Source organism: Martes martes (genome assembly GCF_963455335.1).
Source record: "Martes martes genome assembly, chromosome: 1".
NCBI classification, from domain to species: Eukaryota; Metazoa; Chordata; class Mammalia; order Carnivora; family Mustelidae; genus Martes; species Martes martes.
The window spans coordinates 206,034,434-206,057,077 of NC_137888.1; the positions used below are offsets into that span (position 1 = coordinate 206,034,434).

Consider the following 22,644-nt stretch of genomic DNA (forward strand, 5'->3'; position numbering starts at 1 on the left):
TGAGGAGTAAAATCCAGACAAAAGAATTCTCCGAGGCATATCTATGCAAGAGCAGTACATGAAACATACATATCACAGTACCTCCTCTCTCCAGCATTCAAATGAAATTTTTTACTTGTATTATATGAAAAAGGGTTTGCTAATGAGCTTCCTTTACAATTACCTCATTACCTGTGAGCCTGAACATGGTCTGGTTTAGCTAGTCACTCACATTTTCAATTGAAAATTGTCTGTGATGTTTGTATAGTGGGATCAGAGTGGTTTTATTCCTAGGTTTTTTGAGTTTGATTTTTTTTTTTGGTTGTTGTGTGTGTGTGTGTGTGTGTGTGTGTGTGTGTGCACTTTCAACAAAGAATTGTTTTTTATTTCACCAATTTTGCTATTTACCATTTTGCTTTTTAATGTATGTGTAGATGTATTTGTGTAGAATGTGTGAGAGTGTATGTTTTGTGTGGTTAAGTCTGTGACTTGGTCATAATGTATCCCCTCCACTACTTTTTCTAGTTTTTTTTTTTTTCTGAAAGAACTTGTCATCTTAATATTCTTCACTAGTGAATTCCTGTTTCCAAAAAAGAAAGTCAATGTACTTCTGCATATTTTTGCTCACAAATCACCTTTTGCACATATTTCCAACTACTGTTCATGTCTCTGTATGCAGAGACATCCTCTGGCCTTTAATTATTTGGTCTACTTCTAAAATAGAAATGCCGTCACTTGGAAGGCTTTCTGTTTTACATTTGACCAAGAATCACCTTCACCTTCCATAAGCACACTTGTCCCATATATCTTTATATGAGATAAAACTAAAACTTTAGATAATGTTTCTTCCCACACTGAAATACATTTTTAAATTCTTTTATTCTAAGGGTGCCTGGCTGGCTCAGCTGGTTAAGCAACTGCTTTCATCTCAGGTCCTGATCTTGGAGTCCTGGGATGGAGTCCCACATTAGACTACCTGCTCAGCGGGGAGCCTGCTTCTCCTTCTTCCACTCTCCCTGCTGTGCTCTCTCTCTCTCTCTCTCTCTCTGTCATATAGGTAAATAAAATCTTTAAAAATATTCCTTTATTCTCAAGTCCATATATAAGGAGACCTAATTTCCGATTCATCCAACACAATTAAAAGATCATCTGTTCTGTGCCTGAAATTTCCTTTCCTTTTGTTTTTACAAGAAAACACATTTATTATATTGAAGACTGTTAAAATGAATCCAGTATCTAAAGATAAACAAATTCCTTCTATAATTACATATAGTCAGATACATAGACATGAATTTCTAAGAACTTTGTATCTTATACCCTTGTATATAAGGTCTTGGGAAATTTTCTTATTCATCCATGTTTATTTTGTGGAATTACTGCTCTAGGTCATATTTCAAGTTAGTTCTCTAAACTCTCCTCGAATTTGTTGAATGTGGTTGTACTGAAACTGCTCTCTTTAACCTGGTTTTATCTCATCTGTCATTCTTTGTATTTCATAAGGTCTCAATTTCTTGAATTTGTTCCAATATAAGTGCATATACAATCACTTACATAAAGAAAAAGATGAAGAGTGCAGGTGAAATTGTTACTTCTTTAGTCCTTATCTCAGAGTGACAGACAAGAGTGCTGTGAGAAAAACTTGAGTATGAGATAATGTCTTCAGATAAGTCACATGAGCAGTATTCAGAGTAAGAGAATAGATTGACACAGGGTGTCTAGGGTTTTACAGAGTCTGGGGAGGCTTTGCATGTTGGACAAGGAACAGAACTGTGAGTAGTGGTGCTCAATGGACTTGTCAAGAAAGTGACTAAAACCCAAAGGCTAAGAATGACAAATAAACACAGAAGAACGTCACATAAGAAAAGTGATAAAAGGGCTCACCTCGTTCTCTATTGGACCAAATAAAAACCAGTGGGTTAAAAAATATGGAAAAGGCACAAGGGAAAAATCTGCTTTTTGCTATCTGGTAATAAAAATGTCTAATTTTGTGCAATGTAGGTTCATTCTCTTTACTCACTTTCCTTTCTTGATATTCAATCTGTAAGGTGTTTCACCATAAAGATGTCACTACCTTTGATTTATTTTTGGACTTTTATTAATTTTGCTGGGTACAATTGGATCTAACCGGGATTGGATGCCACCAGCACCAAGGAAGCTTTCCTTCCTTATGGACTCTCAGGACAACTGAGCTCATTAGACCATTTTACTCTTTATGTCCATCTCATGTCTCTCTCCCTCCATATATTTCTCCCTCTCTCCTCTCTCTTTATTTCTCTATTTATTGAACACAATTATTTATGCTCTTTACACACAGGTCAAAAGGTGTCCATTCCAAAATGGAGGCCCAAGATAATTTGACCATGGGTGTATAGAAACAGGAATTTCTGGGTACTATTTCTACATTCCTTGAGGTAAAAGTTAAATACATTATGTGTATGATGTGTATCCATTCATATCCTAAGCAGTGTGCTGGGGCAGGTGGCGGGTGGGGTGGGAATGGCATAGGATAATGCACACCAGGAGGACATGATATGCTGTGTTCTGTGTATGTGACAGTGTGTGTGTGTGTGTGTGTGTGTGTGTGTGTGTGTGCATGAGTGTGTGTGTGTGGGGGCCTGATGAGAGAGAGCATTCCTCAGAGCAGGGATACACAGGCTCCTCTATTACAAGGTTACCCATATAATACACAGGCTGAACTCAATTAACAGATGATCTGAAGGCAGGATTTTCAATTGACAGGACGCTATTGTAACTGGATTCATAAAGTGCAAGAGATAAATACTGTGGATGAGGAAGTCCCTGTGTCTTGAACTTTAAGCAGCTGTGAGGCCACATGGTTCTACAAAATTCACTGCCACCACCTCTCATCACTCTCCTTTATGACCAATCCCCTCAATACACTGGATTCCTCCTGAGCCTTGATTTTCTGACAGAAGCAGATCCTCAGTGCCTTTGAGCTGCCTGTTCCCTCTGCCAGGAAGACCTCCTGTCTTCCACCTTCTCTTCTTTGAATTCTCTGTTCAAAATTACCTTCTTAGCCAGTCTTACCTGAACACCCACCATAACACCCCACTCACTCTCTCCTTTAACCTGCTTCTTTTTTTTTTCATAGCATCTGTCCCCATCTAATGATTGTTTAGTCTTACACTTGCTTCTATCCTATTACCATCCTTGAATTATAGGGACTATTGCTTTTCAGCACACTCTAATTAATGCCTAGGAATTTCTGAAGCATCGTCAACACTCTAGATTTCCTAAAGTGCATGACATAATTTCTTATTAAAACTGTATAATACCTAACCTGTTGAGGAACAGAGGAAATCTTATGTTTGGATGAAAATTCCTAATCAGAAATGAACTAGGGATCCTCTCAAGGGGCCCAGATCCATTCACAAAATATTGAAATTAATTTCCTGATGGGAAAATATAAATTGTAGCTTTTCCACAATGTGAGCAATGCTCATTTCTGTGAAAATTAATTGTGTTATTTCTCCTGTAGTGGTAGTCACCTCTATGAATGGGTCCAGGAAATGCTACAGGAATATCAAAGTTTCTTCTTCTGGGATTATCAGAGGACCCAGGACAGCAGCCCCTCATATTTGGGGTTTTTCTCTCCATGTACCTGATCACTGTGTTTGGAAACCTGCTCCTCATCATGGCTGTCAGCTCTGACTTCCACCTCCACACTCCCATGTACTTCTTCTTGGCCAACCTGTCCTTTGCAGACATCTGTTTCACCTCCACCACTGTCCCCAAGATGCTGATAAACATCCAGACACAGAACAAAGTGATCACTTATGAAGGCTGCCTCAGCCAGATGTATTTTTTCCTACTCTTTTCAGGATTAGATGTCTTTCTCCTGACTGTAATGGCTTATGACCGCTTTGTGGCCATCTGTCACCCCCTCCAGTACATGGTCATCATGAAACCCTGGCTCTGTGGACTGCTCATTCTAGTGACTTGGGGCATAAGTTTCCTGCATTCCTTGTTAGAGACCTTAATGCTATTGCGGCTGTCCTTCTGTACAAAGGTGGAAATCCCCCACTTTTTCTGTGAACTCAATCAGATGATCCAACTTGCATGTTCTGACACCTTTCTTAATAATATGGTGATGTATTTTTCAGCTATGTTGCTGGGTGGTGCTCCCCTAACTGGGATCCTTTACTCTTATGGTAAGATAGTTTCCTCGATATGTGGGATCTCATCAGCTCAAGGCAAGTATAAAGCATTTTCCACTTGTGCATCTCACCTCTCAGTTGTCTCCTTATTTTACTGTACAAGCCTAGGATTGTACTTTAGCTCTGCTGCTACCCAGAGCTCCCACTCAGGTGCAGTAGCCTCAGTGATGTACACTGTGGTCACACCCATGCTGAACCCCTTCATCTACAGCCTGAGGAACAAAGACATAAAGTGGGCTGTGATGAGATTCTCTGGGATTGCAGCTCTAAAAGGGTAAATCATCCTGGGGCTGAAGAAATGCCTAGATTGCAGTGCCCAAAACCTTTGAGTCAGAAGTTGTGGCTTTTTATGCAGAGTGTAGAAGTAGAACTTGTTTCCTTAATTTATTTCCTAGAATTTCTTTGTTTTTTTTATTTTGATGTCTCCTACAATATATGTAATTTATTTTATTAAGCTTCATGATAACTCTGATATCCAAGAGATTTTCCCTTTGTCATTTTCCTATGTCTCAATGACATTTCTAAGCTTGGATGTGAAGAATTGGACATTGTCACTTATTCAAAGGACTACACAAATGTGTTAAGAATAATTTCTTCTCAAACAAAATATAGCATAGTGATTATTTTTTTTGATTGACTGAATAGTACTCCTATGGGAAAGCTGGTCTTAGGCACCACAGCTATTTTCATAACAATCTGAGATCACAGGGTAGAGTTAAGATGGCAGAGAAGTAGCAGGCTGAGACAACATTGGGTAGCAGGAGATCAGCTAGATAGCTTATAAAACCATTCTGAACACCTACAAATCCAACAGGAGATCAAAGAGAAGAAGAGCAGCAATTCTAGAAACAGAAAATCGACCACTTTCTGAAAGGTAGGACCAGTGGAGAAGTGAATCCAAAGCGATGGGAAGATAGACTGCGGGGGGAGGGACTGGCTTCCAGCAAGCGGCGGAGCAATGGAGCACAAAATCAAAACTTTTAAAAGTCTGCTCCACTGAGCTACATCACTCCATATGCTAAACCAGGGTGAAGCCCATACGGGGACAGCATGGTCTCAGGTCCTGCAGGGTCACAGAAGGATCAGGGGTGTCTGAATGTCCCAGAGCTCACAGGAATTAGAGCAGGGAACCCGGCTATAGAGACAGAGCCAAGGATTGACCTCTCAACTCAGGGTTACCTTATCATGATCCATGGCATATGTCACTGCTCTGTGAGTTGGGACCCCACAAGACCCACGGAGACTCCCCTAGAAGAGCTCAGGGATCTGCAGGGTTCAGAGACTCCAGGTGGGGCTGTGTACCAGAAACAGAGATGCTTGGTCACAGGCTGGGTGAGCTCGGAGCACAGCCAGAGGCCAGGGAGATGGGAGTGATGAGCACTTTTCTCTGAGGACGCACTGAGGTGTGGGGCCCCGAGCTCTTGGCTCCTCCAGCCCAGGGATAGGGAGGCCACCATTTTCATTCCTGTCCTCCAGAACTCTTCAGAAAGCAGTCAGGGAACAAAAGCTCCAGAAAGGGAACGTGAGCGGATTACTTAGCCTGGCCCCTGGTAAGGGCGGTGCAATTCCACCTCGGGCAAAGACACTTAAGAATCATTACAACAGGCCCCTCCCAAGTTCACTTACCAAGGAGAACAGTGGGATTCCAGAGGAGGAGAAAACAAAGCATGGAATTCATGGTTTTCTCTCCATGATTCTTTAGTCTTGCAAAGGTAATTAATTTTTTTAATTTTATTTTTTTCTTCTGCTAATTTTTATAAACTTTTACCCTTTCCTCTTTTAACTTTTTTAAAACTAGTTTATCTTAATAATACCTTTCAAATAAAATCTTTTTTGAACCTTTATTATTATAGTCACATTTTATCCTTCATTGTATCTAACTTTATATTTTATATACACATAGGGTTTTCTTCTTCTAAAAAATTTTGGGATATAACTTCTTCTAATAGATCAAAATATACCCTAAATCTAGCACAGGGCTTTGTTTTAGTCTCCAGCCTGAGCAAATCCTCTCCACTTTCTTTTTCGTTATTCTCCCAACCAACTTATCAACTCCTTTTTAGAAATTAAAAAAAATATTTTTCATCTTTATAGTCATATTCCATCCCTTCGTTGTGTTTACCCTCATACATATTTTTCATTCTTTAAAATTTTGGGAGGTAGTTCCTTCTAAGAGACCAAAATACTCCCAATATTAAGTGGGGGAACTTGTTCTATTCACCAATCTAATATATCTATTTTTTCTTTATTTTTTTTCTCTTTTTAATTTTTTTTTTCTCTTCTGAACTTCTTTTTACCTCTTTTCTTCCCCCCACAATTTGGGGTCTCCTCTGATTTGGTTAAAGCACATTTTCCTGGGGTCTTTGCCACTCTTTTAGAATTGTCTTCTCTCCTCCATATATTCTTATCAGGATAAAATGACAAGGCAGAAAAACTCACCACAAAAAAAAGAACAAGAGACAGTACCAAAGGCCAGGGACATAATCAATACAGACATTGGTAATATGTCAGGTCTACAGTCCAGAATGATGATTCTCAAGGTACTAGCTGGGCTCAAAAAAGGCTTGGAAGATATTAGAGAAACCCTGCCTGGAGAAATAAAAGCCCCTTCTGGAGAAATAAAAGAACTAAAATCCAACCAAGTTGAAATTTAAAAAGCTATTAATGAGATACAATAAAAAATGGAGGCTCTTATTGCTAGGATAAATGAGGCAGAAGAGAGAATTAGTGATATAGAAGACCAAATGACAGAGAATAAAGAAGCTGAACAAAAGATAGACAAACAACCACTGGACTACAAGGGGATAATACAAGAGATAAGTGATACCATAAGATGAAACAACATTAGAATAACTGGGACTCCAGAAGAAGAAGAAAGAGAGAGGGGAGCAGAATATATATTGGAGAGCATTATTGTAGAGAATTTCCCTAATATGGCAAAGGGAACAAGCATCAAAATTCAGGAGGCACAGAGAAACCCCTCAAGATCCATAAGAATAGGTCCACACCCCATCATCTAATAGTAAAATTTACAAGTCTTAGCGACAAAGAGAAAATCCTGAAAGCAGCCCAAGAAAAGAAGTTTGTAACATACAATGGTAAAAATATGAGATTGGCAGCAGAATTATCCACAGAGACCTGGCAGGCCAGAAAGAACTGGCATGATATATTCAGAGCACTAAACGAAAAGAACATGCAGCCAAGAATACTATATCCAGCTAGGCTATCATTGAAAATAGAAGGAGAGATAAAGAGCTTCCAGGACAAACAAAAGCTGAAAGAATTTGCAAACACCAAACCAGCTCTACAGGAAATATTGAAAGGGGTCCTCTAAGCAAAGAGAGACCCTAAAAGTAGTAGATCAGAAAGAAACAGAGACAATATACAGTAACAGTCACCTTACAGGCAATACAATGGCACTAAATTCATATCTCTCAATAGTCACCCTGAATGTTAATGGGCTACATGCCCCAATCAAAAGACTCAGGGTATCAGAATGGATAAAAAAACAAAACCCATCAATATGCTGCCTACATGAAACTCATTTTAGACTCAAAGACACCTCCAGATTTAAAGTGAGGGAGTGGAAAACAATGTACCATGCTAATGGACATCAGAAGAAAGCTGGGGTGGCAATCCTTATAACAGATCTATTAAATTTTAAGCCAAAGACTATAATAAGAGATGAGGAAGGACACTATATCATACTCAAAGGGTCTGTCCAACAAGAAGACCTAACAATTTAAGTATCTATGCCCCTAACATGGGAGCAGCCAACTACATAAACCAATTAATAACAAAATCAAAGAAAGACATCAACAATAATACAATAATAGTATGGGACTTTAACACTCCCCTAACGGAAATGGACTGATTATCCAAGCAAAAGATCAACAAGGAAATAAAGGCCTTAAAGGACACACTGGACCAGACGGACATCACAGATACATTCAGAACATCCCATCCCAAAGCAACAGAACACACATTCTTCTCTAGTGCACATGGAACATTCTCCAGATTAGATCACATCCTGGGTCATAAATCAGGTCTCAACTGGTATCAAAAGATTGGTAGCATTCCCTGCATATTTTCAGACCACAATGCTCTGAAGCTAGAACTCAATAACAAAAGGAAATTTGGAAAGAATCCAAATACATGGAAACTAAAGAGCATACTTCTAAAGAATGAATGGGTTAACCAGGAAATAAAAGAATTGAAAAAATTCATGGAAACAAATGATAATGGAAACATAATGGTTCAAAATCTTTGGAACACAGCAAAGGCAATCCTGCGAGGAAAATATATAGCAGTACAAGCCTTTCTCAAGAAACAAGAAAGGTTTCAAATACACAACCTAACCCTACACTTAAAGGAGCTGGAGAAAGAACAACAAAGAAATCAATGAAATAGAAAGCAAGGAAAAAAAAAAAAAACAATAGAACAACTCAAGGAAACTAGGAGCTGTTTCTTTGAAAGAATTAATAAGATTGATAAACCCCTGGCCAGACTTATCAAAAAGAAAAGAGAAAGGACCCAAATAAAAAAAAATCATGAATGAAAGAGGAGAGATCACAACCAACACCAAAGAAATACAGACAATTATAAGAATATATTATGAGCAACTCTACGCCAGCAAATTTGACAATCTGGAAGAAATGGAGGCATTCCTAGAGACATATAAACTACCACAATAGTACCAGGAAGAAATATAAAACCTGAACAGACCAATAACCAGTAAGGAGATTGAAACAGCCATCAAAAATCTCCCAACAAATAAGAGGCCAGGGCCAGACGGCTTCCCAGGGGAATTCTACCAAACATTTAAAGAAGAATTAATTCCTGGGGCACCTGGGTGGCTCAGTGGGTTAAAGCCTCTGCTTTCGGCTCAGGTCATGATCCCAGGGTACTGGGATCGAGCCCCGCATCTGGCTCTCTGCTTAGCAGGGAGCCTGCTTCCTCCTCTCTCTCTGCCTGCCTCTCTGCCTACTTGTGATCTCTGTCTGTCAAATAAATAAATAAAATCTTTAAAAAAAATAAAGAAGAATTAATTCCTATTCTCCTGAAACTGTTCCAAAAAATAGAAATAGAAGGAAAATTTCCAAACTCATTTTATGAGGCCAGTATCACCTTGATCCCAAAACCAGACTTGGATCCCATCAAAAAAGAGAATTACAGACCAATATCCTTAATGAACACAGATGCAAAAATTCTCATCAAAATACTAGCCAATAGGATCCAACAGTACATTAAAAGGATTATTCACCACGACCAAGTGGGATTTATTCCAGGGCTGCAAGTTTGGTTCAACATCCACAAATCAATCAATGTAATACAACACATTAATAAAAGAGAGAACAAGAACCATATGATACTCTCAATAGATGCTAAAAAAGCATTTGACAAAGTACAGCATCCTTTCCTGATCAAAACTCTGCAAAGTGTAGAGACAGAGGGTACATACCTCAATATCATCAAAGCCATCTATGAAAAACCCACTGCAAATATCATTCTCAATGGAGAAAAACTGAGTGCTTTTCCACTAAGGTCAGGAACACGGCAGGATGTCCATTATCACCACTGCTATTCAACATAGTACTAGAAGTCCTAGGCTCAGCAATCAGACAACAAAAAGAAATTAAAGGCATCCAAATCAGCAAAGAAGAAGTCAAACTATCACTCTTTGCAGATGATATGATACTATATGTGGAAAACCCAAAAGACTCCACTCCAAAACTGCTAGAACTTGTACAGGAATTCAGTAAAGTGTCAGGATATAAAATCAATGCACAGAAATCAGTTGCATTTCTATACACCAACAACAAGACAGAGGAAATAGAAATTAGGAAGTCAATCACATTTACAATTGCACCCAAAACCATTAGATACCTAGGAATAAACCTAACCAAAGAGGCAAAGAATCTGTACTCAAAAAACTATAAAGTACTCATGAAAGAAATTGAGGAAGACACAAAGAATTGGAAAAATGTTCCATACTCCTGGATTAGAAGAACAAATATCATGAAAATGTCTATGCTACCTGTAGCAATCTACACATTTAATGCAATCCCTATCAAAATCCCATCCATTTTTTTCAAAGAAATGGAAAAAAATTATCTTAAAATTTATATGGGACCAGAAAAGACCTCACATAGCCAGAGGAATATTGAAAAAGAAAGCCAAAGTTGGTGGCATCACAATTCCAGACTTCAAGCTCTATTACAAAGCTGTCATCATCAAGACAGTTTGGTCCTGGCACAAAAACAGACACATAGATCAATGGAACAGAATAGAGAGCCCAGAAATAGACCCTCAACTCTATGGTCAATTAATCTTCGACAAAGCAGGAAAGAATGTCCAATTGAAAAAAGACAGCCTCTTCAATAAATGGTGCTGGGAAAATTGAACAGCCACAGGCAGAAAAATGAAATTGGACCATTTTCTTACACTACACACAAAAATAGACTCAAAATAGATGAAGGACCTCAGTGTGAGAAAGGAATTCATCAAAATTCTTAAGGATAACACAGGCAGCAACCTCTTCAACCTCAGCTGCAGCAACTTCTTCCTAGGAACATCGCCAAAGGCAACAGAAGCAAGAGCAAAAATGAACTATTGGGATTTCATCAAGATCAAAGTCTTTTGCACAGCAAAAGAAACAGTTAACAAAACCAAAAGACAACTGACAGAATGGGAAAAGATATTTGCAAATGACACATCAAATAAAGGGCTAGTATCCAAAATCTATAAAGAGCTTATCAAACTCAACACCCAAAGAACAAATAATCCAATCAAGAAATGGGCAGAGGACATGAACAGACATTTCTGCCAAGAAGACATCCAGATGGCCAACAGACACATGAGAAAATGTTCCACATCACTCGGCATCAGGGAAATACAAATCAAAACCACAATGAGATACCATCTCACACCAGTCAGAATGGTTAAAATTAACAAGTCAGGGATGGCGAGGATGTGGAGAGAGGGGAACCCTCCTACACTGTTGGTGGGAATGCAAGCTGGTGCAGCCACTCTGGAAAACAGCATGGAGCTTCCTCAAAAAGTTGAAAATAGATCTACCTTATGACCCAGCAATTGCACTACTGGGTATATATCCTAAAGATACAAACGTAGTGATCCGAAGGGACACATACACCTGAATGTTTATAGCAGCAATGTCCACAATGGCCAAACTATGGAAAGAACCTAGATGCCCATCAAGAGATGAATAGATAAAGAAGAGGTGATTATATATATATATAATATATATAATATATATATATATATATCTCACAATGGAATACTATGCAGCCATCAAAAGAAATGAAATCTTGCCATTTGCGATGATGTGGATGGAACTAGAGGGTGTTATGCTTAGCAAAATAAGTCAATTGGAGAAAGACAACTATTGTGTGATCTCCCTGATATGAGGAAGTGGAGATGCAACGTGGGGGATTTGGGGGGTAGGAAAAGAATAAATGAAACTAGATGGGATCAGGAGGGAGACAAAGCATAAGAGATTCTTAATCTCACAGAACAACATGAGTGTTGCTGGGGGGAGGGGGGTTGGGAGAGGGTGGTGAGGTTTTGGACATTGGGGAGGGTATGTGTTATGGTGAGTGCTGTGAAGTGTGTAAACCTGGCGATTCACAGACCTGTACCCCTGGGGCCAATAATACATTCTATGTTTATTAAAAAATAAAAAAAATTAAAAAAAAAGATTTTATTTTTAAGTGAACGCTACAACAACGTGGGGCTCAAACCCACAATCCTGAGATCAAGAATCATGCAATACACCAACAAAGCCAGCCAGGCAGCCAGAGCATGCAACTCTTGATCTTTGGGTCATGAGTTCAAGCCCTTTGTTGGACATGGAGATTACTTTAAGAATAAATAAAAGGGGCACTTGCGTGGCTCAGTCAGTTTGTGTCTGACTCTTGATTTTGGCTCCCAGCATGAACTCAGGCCATGGATTAAAGCACCATGTCAGCTCCATGCCCAGTGGGGCGTCTACTTAAGGATTCTCTTTCCCTTTCCCTCTCCCCTTCCCATGGCTCACCCATGAGCACACTCTCTCTCTCCTAAATACGTAAGTAACTAAATAAGTAAATAAATAAATAAGTCAGTCACATTTACATTTTAGCAATGGGAAAGTCACCTTTACCATTCCATTTCAGCAATGAAGGAGAAGCTCCAAATTGACTTTATTTTTTTTTCTTCCAGTTAAGGTGGCATTTCAACACAAAATGCCCTCACCCAAGAGTAGAGAAATGAACTGAGAAGCCAAAATTCACTTTTCTCTAAAACAATCTTATTGGATAGATGCCCATATTACATTCCTTTTTCTGCTGTAACAAATGACCACATGAGAGGCTTCAAAGAAACAAATTTAGGCTCTTACTGTTTTGGAGGTGGGAAGCCTTAAATAAGTCTCAGTGAGCTAAAATCAAGATGTCTGTAGCATCTGGTTCTTTATACATGCTCCAGGAGAAAATCTTTTCTTTCCTATTGCAGTTTCTAGTGGCAATAAGCATTCTTTGGCTCAATGTCTTCTCTCCATCTTCAAAGCCAGAGACGTGGCATCTTCAGGTCTCTCTCTGACCCAACAATTCTGCTTTCCTCTCCCATATTCAGAGGACCATGGTGATCACTTTAGTTCCACCTGCATAATCTTGGCCAAATTAGTTTAATGTCAGCTAATTAGCAGCCTTATTCTGTTTGCTACCTTACTCTCCTTCTTCCTATAAGAAATACCGTCAAAGTTTCTAGATATTACAATGTGGATGACTTAAAGAGGCTTTTATTCTGCCCACTAGAAAGTCTTTTCTGAAAGTATTTTTTGTGCCCCTCAAGGGTCCTTTCATAAAAGAAACAAACACAGAATTTCTCACAGCCCCTAGAATGACTGTATACACTAGTCATTCAAAATATTATACAAACATGATCTTTTTGTGTCTGTGGGAAGAAGACCTAAAACACCCACTCTTTACTGTATCATAAAACAACAGCCTTGCTACTCAATGAGTGTTCTGCAGACCATGACCTGCAACATCAATATCACTCAGGAGTTTGTTAGAAATGCTGAACTGGGCCCACCAGCACCTGCTAAAGCAGAATCTTCATTTAAGCTAGAATCCTTGGTGATTCCTATGTAGTTTGAAGTTGGGAAAATGCTGGGCTGGAGTACGTTTTCTCACATTCTCATTTGACCTTTAGGCAGGGTCATATATCTGTTTGGGGATGTCCTTCTCAGTGGAGGTGTTCAGCAGCATCCCTCAGACATTGGCAGCTATGCCCAGGGGACAAGAACCACCTCTATTTCTGAGCACTGGCACAGAGTTTGAAAACTGGGAGGATCCTGAGAGAAAGCAATCAACACCCTTTCCTCTCTGTAATAATAATTTTGGGAAGATCACTAAATTCTTCAAGCCTCCTGTCCCCATGGGTAATGGAGTTTACACCAGTGCTTTCTCACAGAATGGATTTCTGGAAAAATTAAATCAGAAAATTCCTATAAGGTGCTAAACTTCAATCATAGTGCATAAAAACTCTAAATATATCTCTTGTATTTAACAAATATTTTCTTTTGATGTTTTAAGTCATAGCCCTGAATTTGTGATAGAACTGCAAGATTTCTAATTATTTTGGCAAAATTATCATGAAGCCAAAGAATGTAGTGTTCAAGGTTTTATATTAAAAGAACAAACTTTGGGGTGCCTGGGTGGCTCAGCCTTTAAGCATCTGCCTTTGGCTCTGTCATGATCCCATGGTCCCAGAATCGAGCCCCACATCAGGGTCTTTCCTCAGCAGGGAGCCTGCTTCTCCCTCTCCCACCTCCTTCCTTGTGTTCCTCCTCTTGCTGTGTCTCTTTCTGTCAAATAAATAAATAAAATCTTTTTAAAAAAAGAACAAACTTTACATCTTTGTTGAAAAAAAGTAAAGTAACTTTCTAGAGATATCAGGGTTCATTGACCATAAGTCAGTGCTTTGAAGGACCAAAGGACCTAGTCAGGACTAAGTTCTCAGTCTTAAACAGGAGAAAATATTCACTCAACAGTGGGTTAAGGTGCTGGGAGTTTAGATCTCTGAAAGAAAGAAGAAAGTATAGAAAAGAGGTAAGGAAAACTGACTTCTCTTGACTTAACACTAGTCTCCTGGTAACAGAAATCCAAGAAGAAAACTTTCCTTTCTGTCCACACTAGTGTCCACAGGGAAATCATGTGCCACAAGTGGGAGGAACAAGAGGGAAATGAGGCTAATGAGCAGATCAAAGCAGCTATAAATACCTCCTCAGTTGCAGTATCACAGCATGGGCAACCTCAGAATTTACAAGACCTGGGCATTTCTTGTGCAGCCCTAGGTCTGGATGGGGCACTGGAGTTTGACTCATTCCAGCTCTCTTGTTTGGGGACAGAGCTTCATCCTCCATCATCTTCCAACCAGACAGGTATTTTAATTTCCATGTAGAGACCTTCCTCTTAGAGACCTGATGTATATGAGTTTTACTGCCCAGTAGGGACAGCAGAAGAAGATCAAATGAATGAAAGTCAAGATGTTTTAGCTGGGTTCACTTGAGGGCCAATCCAGCCCAGCCCAGAGCTAAGAGTTTGCTGTGGCTGTTTTCTGGCTTGATTAAGAAATTTATGATTGAGGGGTGCCTGGGTGGTTCAGTGGGTTAAGCCTCTGCGTTCAGCTCAGGTCATGATCTCAGGGTCCCAGGATTGAGCCCCACATTGGGCTGTCTGCTCAGCATGGAGCCTCGTTCCCCCTCTCTCTCTGCCTGCTGCTCTGCCTACTCGTGATCTCTCTATCTCTGTCAAATAAATAAATAATCTTAAAAAAAGAAAAATTATGAATGATTAATTTATGTATTTATGATGTTAAGTATTGAAGTGAATATTGTACTCAGAAATAAAAGGTTCTGTGTTAAACACTTAATCATAATAATGGAAAACCAATTAAATGGGACATGGGAAGCATAAATTTAGAACCTAAGACCAAGGATCTTTGCAATTAACCAGAGTAGAAAAGTCAAGTATTAGTTATAGAAGGATATACAGTGAAGTGAAGATATGTCTCTTCAAGTTTAAGATGGGGTATATTGAATTACATTTCTTAACCAAGGAATAAAATCCAGACAAAAGAATTCTCCCAGGTATATCTATGCAAGAGCAGTATATGAAACATATATACCACAGTACCTCTTCTCTTGAGTGTTCAAATGAAAATTTTTACTTGTATTATATGAAAAGGGGATTGCTAATGAGCTTCCTTTACAATTACCTCATTACCTGTGAACCTGAAGATGGTCTGGTTTAGCTAGTCACTCATGTTCTCTATTGAAAATCATATTGGTGTAAGAGAATGGTCGAGTTTCATTCTTCTACATATAGCTGTCCAGTTTTCCCAGCACCATTTCTTGAAGAGACTGTCTTTCTTCCACTGGATATTTTTTCCTGTTTTGTCAAAGATTATTTGACCGTAGAGCTGATGGTCCATATCTGGGCTCTCTACTCTGTTCCACTGGTCTATGTATCTGTTTTTATGCCAGTACCATGCTGTCTTGGTGATCACAGCTTTGTAGTAAAGCTTGAAATCAGGTAACGTGATACCACTAGTTTTCTTTTTGTTTTTCAACATTTCCTTAGCGAAATGGGGTCTCTTCTGATTTCATACATATTTTAGGATTATTTGCTCCAGCTCTTTGAGAAATACGGGTGGAATTTTGATCGGAATGGCATTAAAAGTATAGATTGCTCTGGGCAGTAGAGCCATTTTCACAATGTTTATTCTTCCAACCCAAGAGCATGGAATGGTCTTCCATCTTTTTGTGTCTTCTTCAATTTCTTTTAGGAGTGTTCTGTAGTTCCTCGAGTACAGATCCTTTACCTCTTTGGTTAGGTTTATTCCGAGGTATCTTATGGTTCTTGGTGCTATAGTAAATAGAATCGATTCTCTAATTTCCCTTTCTGTATTTTCATTGTTAGTGGATAAGAAGGCCACTGATTTCTGTACATTGACTTTGTATCCTGCCACGTTACTGAATTGCTGCGTGAGTTCTAGTAGTTTGGGGGTGGAGTCTTTCGGGTTTTCCATATAAAGTGTCATGTCATCTGAGAAGAGAGAAAGTTTGACTTCTTCCTTGCCAATTTGGATACCTTTTATTTCTCTTTGTTGTCTGATTGCTGTTGCTAGGACGTCTAATACTATGTTGAACAAGAATGGTAAGAGTGGGCATCCTTGTCGTGTTCCTGATCTCAATGGGAAGGCTGCAAGCTTTTTCCCATTGAGGATGATATTTTCTGTGGGTCTTTCACAGATAGATTTGATGAAGTTCAGGAATGTTCCCTCTATCCCTATACTTTGAAGCGTTTTAATCAGGAACGGATGCTGGATTTTGTCAAATGCTTTTTCTGCATCAATTGAGAGGACCATGTGGTCGAAATGGATAAAAGACCTCAACGTGAGATAGGAATCCATCAGAATCCTAGGGGAGAACATAGGCAGTAACCTCTTCGATATCAGCCACAGCAACTTCTTTCAAGAGATGTATCCAAAGGCCAAGGAAACAAAAGTGAAAATGAACTTTTGGGACTTCATCAAGATCAAAAGCTTCTGCACAGCAAAGGAAACAGTCAACAAAACAAAGAGACAACCCACAGAATGGGAGAAGACATTTGCAAATGACAGTACAGACAAAAGGTTGATATCCAGGATCTATAAAGAACTTCTCAAACTCAACACACACAAAACAGATGATCATATCAAAAAATGGGCAGAAGGGGGGAGACAAGATGGCGGGGAAGTAGGAGGAGGCGCCTTTTCAACCTGTACCCTAAAGTGAGCTGATTACCTACCAAAGAACTCCGATCACCCATGAAATCAGCCTGAGATCAGAATTATACACGTCTGGATCTCTACGGGGGCCAGAAGACACCAGTGGGCAGGTAAAGTGGAGTGGGAACGTCGGACTGATATCAGAAGATAAACAAAAGGGGGAGGGAGCCACCAGTGGCGACTGATTGGAAAATAATACCCCAATACGAGAGTGCCCTGCATCTGGGGACCAGCATTAACTTGGAGTCTGGTTGAAAGCACTCAAAAGAGCAAAGGATCGTGCGGGGAAATTGAGGGAATCGGGGCGGCTAGGGACAGGGGCTTAAGTCCCCAGACCCAGGACAGCCTCCCCTGGCGCTGAGCCAGAGAGAGTGCGGCGGAGAAACCTGGTCTTTGTCCCTGAGCCGCCAGTGAGCCCGAGAACGGGTGGAGTCCAGCTCCCGTGAGGGGCTGGGAGCCACACCAGACGGCAGAACGCGCACCTTACTGGAGATGCGTGTGTGCCTCAACCTCCCCTGAGAGAGGTGCACGAATGCCCAGCCTGGTGTTCTCGGACCCACACGGCGATAGAGCCGATAGAGCCGATAGAGCTGGAGGCGCCACGCCCCAAACCCTCCCCTGGGAGAGGTGCGCGCAAGCCTGGCGCTCTTAGCCCCAGCCAGTGGGAAAATCTCAGTGTGTGATCGCTGCTTGGAACCTCTCTGGCGGTCTGGAGCTGCCCAGACAGCCACAGCTGCCTTGGTTTTGCGTACAAGCAGAAGATCCTGCGTCCCCAGGGACCGCGACTCAGAACCTGCTCTGCCAGCGGCCCAGCGGCTGCAGCACCTGCAGGGGAGCAGACTGAGGCTTCTCTCTGAGAGGGAGGTTGGGGTGCAGTTTTTTTCCTCTAAACCTCCAAAACCATCAAAAGCTGTCAAGGCGAGAGAAAAGAAGTGAACAAACATAAAAACTTCCAGAGAACAAAAACCTGAAGAAACTGTTTTTCTCAGAGCCCACCCCCTTGAGGGGGTCGGGAGGACTTAACTCAGGGAACATCATTGACTGAAAACCCACGTGGCAGCCCCCTCCCCCAGAAAACAAATCAGGAAAGAAAAAAAAAAAGACTACAAGAGAACAACCACCACTACTTCATAGATACAACTTTTATTTTTAATTCTTTCCCACTATTCTGGTTCATTTTTTTTTCTTTTTTTATATAGATAATTTTTTAACCTATTTACCATCACAGTGAGATGTCCAGTACATCAAATTCCATGATAAACTTCTAACCTGAATTTTTTGATACATACACATGTGTTTTTCTTTTGCTTTTCTATTTTCTTAATTTTTTAAAAAAATTTTAATTTAGTTTAGTCCAGTTTATGCCTTTTTTATTTTTATTTTCTAATATTCATATAGAGTTAAACTTCAAGGTAACCCCCTTTCTCCAAGCAATGCTACCCCTATAGGTGAACCAATTTTTAATCCCCGTTTTTCTTAGGAAAGTTGAGTCCTTTAACAAAGATATCAAGATACATCCAGGAAGAATCAAAATAACCTTCCTCGCCCACACCGAGAATCTATAACCATGCTCCCATCTTTTTCTTCTGCCAGTGTCTCTGTGTATTTATGTTTGTCCTGATAGTATATAAATCTTATACTTGGGGTTCTTCTTGACAAGGCTCCTCCTTTTTTTGCTTATATATATATATATATATATATATTTTCTCTCGTCATATACTTTTATCAGTCTTTTTGTTTGTCTGGTTTTGTTTGTATACGTCATAAATCTTACCCTGGGGCCAATTTGGGCTGAACCTTCTCTTTTATCTTCCCTTTTTTTCCTGTCTCTCTCTCTCCCTCTTTTTCTTTTTCTTTTCTTTTTTCTCTCGTTTGGGTGGGGAATCCTGAGTGCTCAGAAGCGTTCCAGGGTGCACCTTGACTGCACCACGGTCGATACATCCAGCTACATCTGTCCAGTCATCTCTCACCAAAATGACTAGGAGGAGGAATCCCCAACAGAAGAAAAATACAGAGGATGGGCCTTCTGCAACAGAGCTAACGGCTATCAACATAGACAATATGTCAGAAAGAGAATTCAGGCTAACAATTATCCAGGCAATAGCTAGGTTGGAGAAAGCCGTGGATGACCAAACGGAATTGATTAGGGCAGAATTGAAAGCGACCAGAGAGGAGGTTCATAATGTTAGGGCAGAGCTGAAGGCCACCAGGGATGAGGTTCACAATGCTCTCAATGAGTTCCAATCTAATCTAAATTCTCTAAAAGCTAGGGTAACTGAGACAGAAGATAGAATTAGTGATCCGGAGGACAAACAGATAGAGAGAAAGGATCAGGAGGAAGCCTGGAACAAACAGCTTAGAAGCCACGAAAACAGAATCAGGGAAATAAATGATGCCATGAAACGTTCCAACATCAGAATTATTGGAATCCCTGAAAGGGAGGAGAAAGAAAGAAGTCTAGAAGATATAGTGGAACAAGTTCTTCATGAAAATTTCCCCAATCTTGCGAATGGAACAAGTGTTCATGTACTAGAAGTAGAAAGCTCCCCCCCCAAGATTATAAATTCAAAAAAAACATCCAGGCACCTCATAGTAAAATTGAGGAATCATAATTGTAGATACAATCTCTTGAAAGCTGCTAGTCCAAAGAAGCTCCTTACATACAGAGGAAAGCCCATCAGAATAACGTCAGACCTGTCCACAGAGTCCTGGCAAGCCAGAAAGGGCTGGCAAGATATATTCAGGGCACACAATGAGAAGAACATGCAGCCAAGAATACTTTATCCAGCAAGACTGACATTCAAAATGGATGGAGAGATAAAGAGTTTCCAAGACCGGCAAGGCTTAAAAGACTATGCGACCACCAAGCCGACACTGCAGGAAATATTAAGGGGGGTTCTATAAAAGAGGAAAAATCCTAAGAATAGCATTGAACAGAAATATAGAGACAATCCACAGAAAGAAAAACTTCAAAGATAACACAATGTCAATAAAAACGTATCTCTCAAGAATCACTCTCAATGTGAATGGCCTAAATGCACCCATAAAAAGACACAGGGTTGCAGATTGGATAAAACGACAGGACCCATCCATATGTTGTCTACAAGAGACCCATTTTGAACCTAAAGATACACCCAGACTGAAAGTGAAGGGATGGAGAAGCATCTTTCACGCCAATGGGCCTCAAAAGAAGGCCGGGGTAGCGATTCTCATATCAGATAAATTAGATTTTAAACTAAAGACGGTAGTCAGAGATACAGAAGGACACTACATCATTCTTAAAGGGACTATCCACCAAGATGATCTAACAATTGTAAATATCTATGCCCCCAATATGGGAGCAGCCAATTACATAAGAAAACTATTAATCAAGATAAAGAGTCATATTGATATGAATACATTAATAGTAGGAGATCTTAACACGCCTCTCTCAGAAATAGACAGATCATCGAAGCAGAAAATCAATAAAGAAATAAGAGCATTGAATGACACATTGGACCAGATGGACCTCATAGATATATACAGAACATTCCACCCTAAAACAACAGAATACTCATTCTTCTCAAGTGCACATGGAACCTTCTCCAGGATAGACGACATAATGGGTCACAAATCAGGGCTCAACCGATACCAAAAGACTGAGATTATTCCCTTCATATTCTCAGATCACAATGCTTTGAAACTGGAGCTCAATCACAAGGAAAAGTTCAGAAGGAACTCAAACACCTGGAAGCTAAAGACCACCTTGCTTAAGAATGCTTGGATCAACCAAGAGATCAAAGAAGAACTTAAACAATTTATGGAAACCAATGAGAACGAAGACACTTCACTCCAAAACCTATGGGATACAGCAAAGGCGGTCCTAAGGGGGAAATTCATAGCCATCCAAGCCTCCCTCAAAAAAATTGAAAAATCCAGAATACACCAGCTGTCTCTACACCTTAAAGAAATAGAGAATCAACAACAAATCAAACCAACTCCACACATAAGAAGGGAAATAAGATTAGAGCAGAGATCAACGAGGTAGAAACCAGAGATAGAGTAGAACGTATCAACGAAACTAGAAGCTGGTTTTTTGAAGGAATCAATAAGATCAATAAACCACTGGCCACAGTAATCCAAAAGAAAAGAGAGAAAGCCCAAATTCATAAAATTATGAATGAAAAGGGAGAGATCACAACTAACACCAAGCAAGTAGAAACAGTCATCAGAAGCTATTATCAACAGTTATATGCCAATAAGCTAAGCAACCTAGATGAAATGGATGCATTCCTGGAAAACTATAAACTCCCAAAATTGAACCAGGAAGAAATGGACAACCTGAATAGACCGATATCTAGTAACGAGATTGAAGCAGTGATCAAAAACCTCCCAAAAAACAAGAGCCCAGGACCTGACGGATTCCCTGGGGAATTCTATCAAACTTTCAACGAAGAAATAATACCTATTCTCCTGAAGCTGTTTCAAAAATTGAAGCAGAAGGAAAACTTCCAGACTCTTTTTTTTTTTTTTATGAAGAAAATTTTTTTTTTAATTTTTTATTTATTTTCAGCGTAACAGTATTCATTGTTTTTGCACCACACCCAGTGCTCCATGCAATCTGTGCCCTCCCTAATACCCACCACCTGGTTCCCCCACCCTCCCACCCCGCCCCTTCAAAACCCTCAGGTTGTTTTTCAGAGTCCATAGTCTCTCATGGTTCACCTCCCCTTCCAATTTCCCTCAACTCCCTTCTCCTCTCCATCTACCCTTGTCCTCTATATTATTTGATATGCTCCACCAATAAGTGAAACCATATGATACTTGACTTTCTCTGTTTGACTTATTTCACTCAGCATAATCTCTTCCAGTCCTGTCCATGTTGCTACAAAAGTTGGGTATTCGTCCTTTCTGATGGAGGCATAATACTCCATAGTGTATATGGACCACATCTTCCTTATCCATTCATCTGTTGAAGGGCATCTTGGTTCTTTCCACAGTTTGGCGACCGTGGCCATTGCTGCTATAAACATTGGGGTACAGATGGCCCTTCTTTTCACTACATCTGTATCTTTGGGGTAAATACCCAGCAGTGCAATTGCAGGGTCATAGGGAAGATCTATTTTTAATTTCCTGAGGAATCTCCACACTGTTCTCCAAAGTGGCTGCACCAGTTTGCATTCCCACCAACAGTGTAAGAGGGTTCCCCTTTCTCCACATCCTCTCCAACACACGTTGTTTCCTGTCTTGCTAATTTTGGCCATTCTAACTGGTGTAAGGTGGTATCTCAATGTGGTTTTGATTTGAATCTCCCTGATGGCTAGTGATGATGAACATTTTTTCATGTGTCTGGTAGCCATTTGTATGTCTTCATTGGAGATGTGTCTGTTCATATCTTCTGCCCATTTTTTAATATGATTATCTGTTTTGTGTGTGTTGAGTTTGAGGAGTTCTTTATAGATCCTGGATATCAACCTTTTATCTGTACTGTCATTTGCAAATATCTTCTCCCATTCCGTGGGTTGCCTCTTTGTTTTGATGACTGTTTCTTTTGCTGTGCAGAAGCTTTTGATCTTGATGAAGTCCCAGAAGTTCATCTTTGCCTTTGTTTCCTTCGCCTTTGGAGACATATCTTGAAAGAAGTTGCTGTGGCTGATATCAAAGAGGTTACTCC

At 40.0% G+C, this 22,644-nt stretch overlaps 1 protein-coding gene across 1 annotated transcript; it reads left to right on the forward strand.

Annotated features, from left to right (window-relative positions):
- Nucleotides 1–3,496: 3,496 nt before the first annotated feature.
- On the forward strand, nt 3,497–4,435 carry LOC308340022 (olfactory receptor-like protein OLF4; the record flags this gene model as incomplete). Its single annotated transcript, XM_080799178.1, has 1 exon — nt 3,497–4,435. One exon carries the CDS (start codon nt 3,497–3,499, stop codon nt 4,433–4,435), a length of 939 nt encoding a protein of 312 aa, XP_080655304.1.
- Between the last annotated feature and the right edge of the window lie 18,209 nt (nt 4,436–22,644).